We start from the raw sequence: 9,937 nt of genomic DNA, 5'->3' as shown, positions 1-9,937 counted from the left end.
CACACACACAGGCACACAATTTACATGTGTAAGGGACACACACACACAGGCACACAATTTACATGTGTGAGTATCTTGCTGCATATATGTGTGCCCCACGTATGTGTCTAGTACATGCAGAGGTCAGAAGAGGGTAACATATTTCCTGTGACTAAAGTTACGGATGATTGTGAACCACCCCATGTGGGTACTGGGAATCAAGTACTCAAACCCAGGTCCTCTGCTAGACCAACAAGTACTCTTAACCACTGACCCATCCTCTCTCTAGCTCTTCAAAATAAAAAATAAAGTCTTAACAAGATGTTTGCTGGAAAAGAAATGTCAGCCCTCAGAGTCCTCTGGACTCTCCAAGGTTTACATTTTTTAAGTATTGTGGTGGGAAAATGAAGCTGGGCAAGAATGATTACATGCTTTATGACGTCACTTGTCTGATCAACCCAGTGGGGAGCTGGCAAAGCCATCCCACATATGAGGGGCATGTGGGCAGGAGCACGCATGGGAAAGGAGAGTTCACTTGTCTCTAGATCTTCTGTATGACCATGAGTTGTCAAACAAACCACACAGACTGGCAATGTTTCAGTTCACAATGCACTAGAATCTATCAAGCTGAGCAGTTCAGTTTCTTATACTTGATAATCACATTCATCCATTCCATGGAAAGATATGACACCAGTAAATACATTAAAAAATTACCTAGTTGTTACCCAGATCTCCATAGTATTACTTATGCTGTATTAATATAATACTCCTAGTGTTTTAGAGTCGGGCTCACTAGGCCAAGCTTGTTTGAACTCACTATAGAAAGACCTTGAAGTTCTGATCGCCCTGCCTCTGTCTCCTAAGTGCTAGCACTACCAATGTGCACTACCAAGCCCAGTTTCAATGCGCTTCATGCATGTTAGCAACACTATCAATTGACTTACATCCTCAGCCTGAGACAGTCTTTTCTTCAATGCCGTGTTTTGTTGGAAAAAAATATTTTAAAATTAAGAGTATGAGCAGGGAAAAGAGTTAGGTTGTAGAGCACCAACTGACAATCACAAAGCCTAGGATGGCTTTGACGTAAGAGTTGTCTTCCTAAGGATCTGAGTTCAACCCCCAGCACTGTCACAGGGCTGCTCAAAGGCACCTGGCAATCCCACTCCAAAGGTTTACACCCTCATCAGGCCTCTGTGGGCAATTGTGCTCACATGTGTATGCACCTGAACATGCATGCACCCAAACATGCGCACATGCAATCTTAGAATTAAGGCCATATCCTAGGATCTGCATTGCTACAGGCCAGGAGAACTAACCCAAGGTCAATGAGGTCTTCTGAGGCAGGAAGTCCAAACATCAAAGTGAGGTCCAGCAGCACACAGATCACAGCTTAGACAGTAGATGACTAGATAAAGCAGAAGGGAGCACACACCCCACATATCAGGGGCAGCCAGATCTAGGATGGGACACTCAGCTAGGAGGTCAGGAGCCCTGTTAGGAAACAGGATATGGGAGCAAACAACCAGAGACTACTTTGGGCCTACATCTGTGGAATATCTAGGCCAAGAACCCAGGCCCATATGGTAACAATGGAAGGTTATCTCCTTATAAGCCTGAGAACATAAAACAGGAAACTGCTCCCTTTAAGGCCACTAAAAACATGAATATCAGCTGCACACTTACGGTTTTTTCATACCATTAATTATTTTAGGAAGGGAGTCAAAAAGTAAGGCTCAAGGGCAAATAAAGAATTTAATTTACTGCTGGGAAACAACATCAGCACTCTTGGTTAGAGTTAACTTCACCTGCCCGCTGGTCACTCTTGGTGAGAGTTAACTTCACCTGCCCGCTGGTCACTCTTGGTGAGAGTTAACTTCACCTGCCCGCTGGTCACTCTTGGTGAGAGCTAACTTCACCTGCCCGCTGGTCACTCTTGGTGAGAGTTAACTTCACCTGCCCGCTGGTCATTCTTGGTTAGAGTTAACTTCACATGCCCGCTGGTCACTCTTGGTTAGGGTTAACTTCACCTGCCCGCTGGTCACTCTTGGTTAGAGTTAACTTCACATGCCTGCTGGTCACTCTTGGTGAGAGTTAACTTCACATGCCCGCTGGTCACTCTTGGTTAGGGTTAACTTCACCTGCCCGCTGGTCACTCTTGGTGAGAGTTAACCTCAACTGCCCACTGGTCACTCTTGGTTAGAGTTAAGTTCACCTGCCCACTGGTCACTCTTGGTTAAGAGTTAACCTCAACTGTCCTCTGGTCCTGCTTACAGCATGCCTGAGACCTTGACAAGCAAGGAACCATGACCTGGCAGTGACGCCCAGGTGCTGAGCCCTTCCCACCAGGAAAGCAGCATTCCCGGGGTCCCTGTGGACCACAGCCCTACACTCAGGAGCCTTACTGTCTGACAAGAACGACAGACAGAGGGTGCTTCCTCAGGAGAATGGGAGTATATCTGCATGACACACAAGCCTAGGAACACACGTGTCCCTGCATCTGGGCTGCAGCACAAAAGCTCTGAGACAGCAGACCCACTGAGGACTCATTCCTTCATCCAAAATATATCCTGACTACTCTTAACCAGGACCTGGTCTCTAGATGCTGGGGCATGGTAGGGAGGAATACAGAAAACTTCTGCCCTGATGGAGCCTCCTAGTCCCTGCATTATATGAAGCCAATGAGAGCCAGTGAGACAGTGAAGTCAATGAGAGGTTGGTTGATCACCCTAAGAATGTGTTTCTACATCAGGGATCCTCAGAGTTATCTGTCATGTGACTAAGTTAGAAAAGATCACTGTTGTCATGACACACACAGCCAATGTCACTTTCAGGTTCTCAGATCCCAGGTCTAGCAGACAAGATCTGCACTGGTCGATGAAAGTAGACACACGGAGGAGAGCAGTTTAAGGGTAGCTTGGGCTAAGCATGTGTTTAAGGCTAGTCTGTGTAACATAGTGAGATCCTGTTCAAAAGAAAATTCCCTAAGATGAAAGCAATAGCAGCACGTGTCCACTGCCCCTTCCTCCCCGTGACCTGCACCTCCTTGTGTGACCTGCCTCCCTGTGTGACCTGTCTCCCTGTGTGACCTACCTCCCCGTGTGACCTGCCTCCCTGTGTGATGACCTGCCTGTGTGACCTGCCTCCCTGTGTGACCTGAATCTGCTGCCACTACCAATCAGATCAGGTGGTTTCTCTTAGTAGGTTCAGGCATCTGGGGTCAGGTGGGGTCAGCTGGAGTCAGGATTCAGTAAGCCCCCTCTACGTGTGGGGGTTTCCTCAGAGCCCCTGGTGGTCTTGATTCTTCATGTGGGCCTTTGAAGGCTAAGCACCTTACATCTTTAGCCAGCCTTGATTTCTCTTGGAGCCTCTCACTTTGTCTCCAATGAATTGCTAAATATGGGAGTTTAAATTCCTAAGTTTAACTGAAGGTCTTGAGCAACACATGAGTTATTTTCCCTGCCACCTTGCACCCATTTGGTCAGTCTACAGGAGATATCTGTGAAAAAGAATATAGAGGAAAAAAAGGGAAGCTTGAAGAGCAGAGGAAGACACACCCACATAGAAGACCTACACAGTGCTAGTTATCGCTGCCCAGGACGTGGGTCAGAGTCCCAGAATTCACTCGCACACTTCCATCTTACAGTTTTAAGACAATGTTTTTGTTTGTTGTTGTTGTTGTTGTTTTTTCCTGAGACAGGATTTCTCTGTGTGGCCCTGGCTGTCCTAGAACTCACTCTGTAGATCAGGCTGGCCTCCAACTCAGGAATCTGCCTGCCTCTGCCTCCCAAGTGCTGGGTTTAAAGGTGTGCACCACCACTGCCCAGTTAAGACAATGTTTTAGGTCCTCTAGGGTAAATCATGTGAAGAAGACAGAGGCAAATCAGAGTCTGCAAAGGAGATACCTGATTCCTTTGAGGTGGCTCCTCTTCTCTCTCTGTCAAGTACACCCACTGAGAGCTACAATCTTGTACCATCTGAAATGTTTGTTTGAAAAGCTTTGTAGAGCCTAACTGTCCACAGAAAACAACCCAAACTTGAACCACATCCAGAGTTCGATATAATCTGGCTTCCATGTACATTTCTACCCCACAGTGGGTAAGAGAGATACTTTTTCACACTAAGATTGTTTGATTACAAGATAAAGTCTGCTGTGTTGTAGACAGCAAGTAACAAAGGCAGAGAACAGGCACGGTGAGGAGCACGCAGCCGCACACTCTCAGCACACTGAGAGTAGAGGCACTGGATAATTTGCTCTTAAATACCTTGGGAAAGAACTAATGATAAAGATTTGAACTATGGCTGAGCTGGAGCAGGGTTTTGAGAACCACAGTTCATCCTAGTGTGGATGACTCATTACTGTGATTCATGAAACTGCAGGAAATGCAGAAGTGCTGGGACAGAGACAGCCACAAAGCTCTCAGCAGAACCACAAGAAGAACTGACTACAAGTCCAACGTGTAAGCAACATTTGCTTTAGGAGAATAAAATATTAATGTGTAATGAGACTGGGAGAATTATGAATATACACAATGGCCTCAATTTTTCAGTCTTCCACAAATGAAATCAGAAGATCTACAGCCAGAGGAGTTCATTAAAAATGTCCAAGCACATGGAGCTGGAGCAATGGCTCAGTGGGTAGGTAATGTGCTTGCTATGCAAGTATGAGGACTGCAGTTTGGGTCCCCAGCAGCCACCAAGTAAACACTAAGTAGGCACAGAGGCCTGCCTGTAACACCAGCCCACAATGGTGGAAACAGTCTGCAGTGCGAGCCAGCTGGCCAGAGTAGCCAAAGTGGCAAGACCTAGATATAACCGAGAGACCCTGCCTTCATTTGTGATGAGAGCAGTCTAGGAAGAAATCCAGTACACACATGTGCACCCCAATATGTAAATGTAAACACATTAAAAACACACAGATGAGTACACACATAACAATTTTAAACACCAAAGACACCGGGAATACCCCATGTATGCTAAGCCACATTTTCATAACAACTCTTCATTTAAACAGAACTATGAAAGGAGGAAAGAGCCAATACCAAACAACAACAACAACGACAGCAACCACCCCCCAAAAAACAAAAACAAAAATCCAACTGAACAGGAGTAATCTCAAAGCGGGAGGCCAAACCCCCTCTTGGCAGCAGGAAAATGTTTTCCTCATGGGCCACCAAATGGAACCAATCAACAGCTCTTGTCAGCTTCCCTTGGCTCCTGGTAAGCTAGCAAAGCCTTTCCCTCTGTTCACATCCATCGCCATGACCAGCCCATGACAGGGGGCAGCGCTCAGGCGGTCAGACAGCATCCTGGTGTTAACCTGTCCTTTAAATCACTGGATATCTTGAGACTATGTGTTCAGAAACATGGATACTCATGCAAGAATGAACAACCCAAAAGAGATAAAAGCTGTTAAAACTAAACAAACAAACAAACAAACAATCAATGTATAATGAACTAAACAAACCAAAGTCAGCAGCTTTCCAGGAAAGCACACGCAGTCTCTGGTTTCTAAGACTGCAGATAACAAATAACTTACATTTTACACCAGCAGCTCTTAACCTTTCTAATGCTACAACCCTTCAATACAGTTCTTCATATTGCGGTGACCCCCGCCCCCAACCATAAAACGATTTCACTGCTACTGTTATGAATGGTAATAGAATTATCTATCTGGTAGGCAGGATATCTGGTCTGTGACCCCCAACACGTTGTGACCCACAGGCTGAGAAGAACTGCCATTTTATACACGTTTTCCTTCCTGGTGCTAGAACTAAAGACAGGACCAAAGCCAGACCTTAGGCATGTCAGGCAAGCACTTTGTCACTGAACTACATCTCCAGCCCCGCTCACTTGCCCTCAAAATAAAACAAACCACATACTAATTGCCAGAGTTAAATAAAATTATTTCCTAAACAATGTTTTTGATACATGATAGCTTCCAATGGTAAAAGTTTAAAAATATATCTACAATACAGCTAGTTACTTTTAGTGTGTGTGTGTGTGTGTGTGTATGTATGTGTGTGAAAGAGAGAGAGAGAGAGAAAGAGAGAGAGAGAGAGAGAGAGAGAGAGAGAGAGAGAGAGAGAGAGACCAACTTGTAAGAGTCTATTCTCCCTTTTCTTTGGGCTTGGCAGCAAGTACCTTTATCTACCAAGCCATTGTAGTGACCCCACCAATAGGTTTTGTAACATAAATTCACAACAATGAATACTATGCACACATTTCTTCCTGGTAGCATGAAATTTGACTTTTGAAGTATTTTAGTTAGCATTAAAACCAAAAGGAAAAAGAAAAAGGAAGTTAGCTGATCTGTAGGGAAAAGGGAAGTCACATTGAGCAAGAGGCCTCTGGATGGACGGTGGCTTTGTGACTCTGACATGGACCTCACAGTTAGTGGCTGAAAAGCCAGACATTCACACACGCTATTGCTTTGTTTTTTTTGCTGGAGACAGGACCATACTCTGTAGCCTAGACTTGCCTTTTTTTTTTTCCCCCGAGACAGGGTTTCTCTGTATAGCATTGGCTGTCCTGGAACTCACTCTGTAGACCAGGCTGGCCTCGAACTCAGAAATCCTCCTGCTTCTGCCTCCCAAGTGCTGGGATTAAAGGCATGCACCACCACTGCCAGGCCTAGACTTGCTTTGAACTCACAATCTTCCTGCCTCTACTTCTTGAGTGCTGGGATTATAGGTGTGTATCACCACATTCTGCTTATAAATTAAACACCCCTGTATAATCACCACATCATATATGACATATATCATAAGAGTGTGGGCTTTCTGGATGAAGCCAGAAAGAACAAAGTAAGTCAGAAATGAGCACCAGTGTGTACGATGTAGCATGAAGAAAACTAGCTACAATCAGCACTGCTATCAATCATTTTATTTTGGCGAGGGAGATTTTACAAATGCTAGATATGAGGTCTACCACACATAACTTAGCTCAGAAATAAACAGGGTATTATCTACAAGCTGGAAAAATAAAAAGGAGGTTAATATGAAGATCTATCAGATATATATATATTTTTATCATTTTGAGATAATTACTGTGAAAGAAAATTCAATTGGCTCATGAATGACTAATGATAGTGGATTCCTTAAAATGCCCAGTCATTTTGAAATTCTATTTCAAACAGTGTGGGTTTTTTTATTTCTCTGGGAAAAAAAACATATATTTTTTTTTAATTTTAGAAATTCTCTGATACCCTCTGATAAAATTCGGACTGGAAAGGACAGTGACTTCAGAACAAACACTTTAGAGTCCAGAGAGACCAATAGTTGAGAGACATAACCTTCAATTCTAGAGCCTTGGCTGTCCCACAGTGAAACTTTGAGGTGACAGCAAGCATTTAATTTAGTACCAGAAGTCTAAGAACAGAATAGTGAACATAAATGGGACATTTTACACAAATGCATCGAAATGCGTTATTAAAGAAAAACACACCTTGTTTGATTAAAAAAGCACCAAAAAGGTGGTTTTTGTGTTCCTGCATGCTTTAGAACATCACCACTTTGGGTGGAATAGGCCTTGGATGGCGCTGCCTATGTGCAGAGCTCACTGCCAAGCTGTCCGTGGGGATGAGCCACACTGGAGAGAGGGGGCTCATGGCCTAGAGGTAAAAATGGTAATAGAATGACTGGAAAGTACCACAGGTCTCAAGAACATCAGATGGCAGTGTCGGGCAGCTGTGAGCTCCAGGACAACCAGGGGCCAGAATAAAACCATCTCAAGGGTGGAGGGAGGAGAGGAGAAGGAAAGGGGGGAGGAAAGGAGAGAGGGAAGGAGAGGGACAGGGGAACAGAGGAGAGAAAGGGAGAGAGAGAGACAGAGACAGAAGATAGGAGGTGGGGAGAGGAGAGGGGAAGGGAGAGAGAAGAGAGACAGAAAGGAGGGAGGAGGAGGGTAAGAAGACCCAGCTGTCTTAGAGCTCTGAGCCTCACTATGGGGCTCCAGGTAAAAAATGGAATAAGGAGGACACAGGCTTTGTTCTTGATCCGCAAAATCAAAATCTGGAGCATGTCAGCTAGGAGCACATCAGCTGAGGGAAATGAATGATTGTGTTCTATCCAAAATGTCTTTAACACCGGGTCTGAAAAGAGCCATGAGAAAGAGGGCTCAGGACAACTCCAGGTGGCCTAATCACTCCCTCAGAAAATGGATGTGACTGGTGCCAGGCTGGTGACAGTCTGCAGTGCGGTGGCATAATTACTTCTAAGTTCCCCTTTGATGTTGTGCACAGACCTATAAATCTATTCTGTAACTTTCTTAGAGCTTTTTTCAAGAAAGAGATTGAAACTATTTTCTATATACACTAGTCACAAATTAATTTTCATAAATTTATGGTTTACATTCAAGTTATGGAGCATCCAACTCGGCCACATGCTCTAAATTTCTTTTAAAATATCTCCTAAAGTGTAATGAATTGTTGTGGACATAGGAGAGAGAACGGAATCACTCTAAAGACTAGGACTCCAAACTGTCCGGCATGCTCTGCCTCTGGCCACACACACAAACTGTCCGGCATGCTCTGCCTCTGGCCACACACACACACACACACACACTCACACACACACACACACACTCACACACTCTCTCCGGCATGCTCTGCCTCTGGCCACACACACAAACTGTCTGGCATGCTCTGTCTCTGGCCACACACACAACCTCCCTGGCATGCTCTGTCTCTGGCCACATACACACCTGACCTTCAAGTCACCTCTTCTTTCCCTCCCTGCCCGACCATGTGTCTTACAAAGTGGAGCAGCACTGCAACTCCCCTGCTGCAGGCCCAGCCTCTTCCTTCTCTGTCATTTCTCTCTTACTATGAATTAGACTACTAATGCCCTTTACAACCAACACTGGCAAAAACCTCATCTAAAAACCTTCATTAAAGTAACTTTGGAAACTGAGACAACCCAGCCTCTTTTGTCTTGACTTTGATTTTCCGTGTAGCTGTGCTATCTCAGTCACTAGGGAAGGAGCTTGGAGCTATGCCTGACCTGGGTAAAGGAAGGAGGAAGACAGGTGTGTTTATTACCCACAATGTATAAACATGACATTTTTTTCTATTTTTCTTCCTTTCAGAGAGAGAGAGAGAGAGAGAGAGAGAGAGAGAGAGAGAGAGAGAGAGAGAGGAAATTAGGGGAAGGAAGTTAAAAAAAATGACACTTACAAGTCCACTCATGGCTACAATCCAGATGTAGGACCCAGAGGTGAAAAGCTACAAAAGAAAACAAAGGTAACTGAAATGAACTCGACCGCCAGCCACAGCACTCACTGCACACACTCCATGAGACCCCTTAGTTAATATTAACCATGCATGCCATAACTCAGGGAAGCAACTTCAAAGTGAAGGCATGGCAATTTCTGTTTATTTAAAAGAAAATGAGATGGGGATCTTTTCACTGAAGACTCCAGACTTTCTGTGGTTGATGACATACGTGTTGAACCTGGGTCTGCTGGGCGAAGAAAAATACCTGGACTGCAAGGTCATTCTTATTTATACACCTTAGATGACTTACTGAAAACAATCAAAAATAAATGCACTACCAATGTAGAATAGTCATTGCCCATACTCAGTGCTCCATAATAGCTCTTCATATAACTTTCCCATTTTAATTTCTCATCATTGCTTTGTCTACATTTAGATGGAAGAACTTGCCAGCATCTAAGTCCACGCCCAACAGTATGTGCCCTTCTTCAGGGGCGAGAGCCTCATTGTAGTACACCTGAGAAAGGAGTAAACGGTAGCACCAGGCCCTCCATGTATGTATTATGGCTGTCAGGTTAGTACTTTTATGGGACTCTGGGTGTGTGAATAAATAGGTCTCTAATTCTTGTGACTTCTCTTGGGGCTCTAGTCCCTCTGCTGGCTTGCCTTGTTCAACTTCATTGCAGTGGTTTTGTTTTATTTACTATGTTTTGTTAAATAATTAAAATAAAGTTGTTACAATTGGTA

At 44.4% G+C, this 9,937-nt stretch overlaps 1 protein-coding gene across 2 annotated transcripts in view; it reads right to left on the bottom strand.

The window, feature by feature from the left end:
• Ubac2 (UBA domain containing 2) overlaps positions 1–9,937 on the bottom strand; it is a 155,980-nt gene that overhangs the window by 38,610 nt on the left and 107,433 nt on the right. Inside the window, exon 6 of one of the 2 annotated variants that reach the window (XM_031362186.1) lies at positions 9,152–9,199. The exons of the other annotated variant lie outside the window; for it this stretch is intronic. Coding sequence (XP_031218046.1) covers positions 9,152–9,199 — 48 coding nt within the window. The remainder of the gene's footprint in view (positions 1–9,151; positions 9,200–9,937) is intronic. 2 annotated transcript variants of the gene reach the window in all.

This window comes from Mastomys coucha, unplaced genomic scaffold (genome assembly GCF_008632895.1).
Source record: "Mastomys coucha isolate ucsf_1 unplaced genomic scaffold, UCSF_Mcou_1 pScaffold9, whole genome shotgun sequence".
Taxonomy (NCBI): domain Eukaryota; kingdom Metazoa; phylum Chordata; class Mammalia; order Rodentia; family Muridae; genus Mastomys; species Mastomys coucha.
The sequence above is the reverse complement of the archived record's forward strand: the minus strand, read 5'-3'. Positions and strand labels throughout refer to the sequence as shown.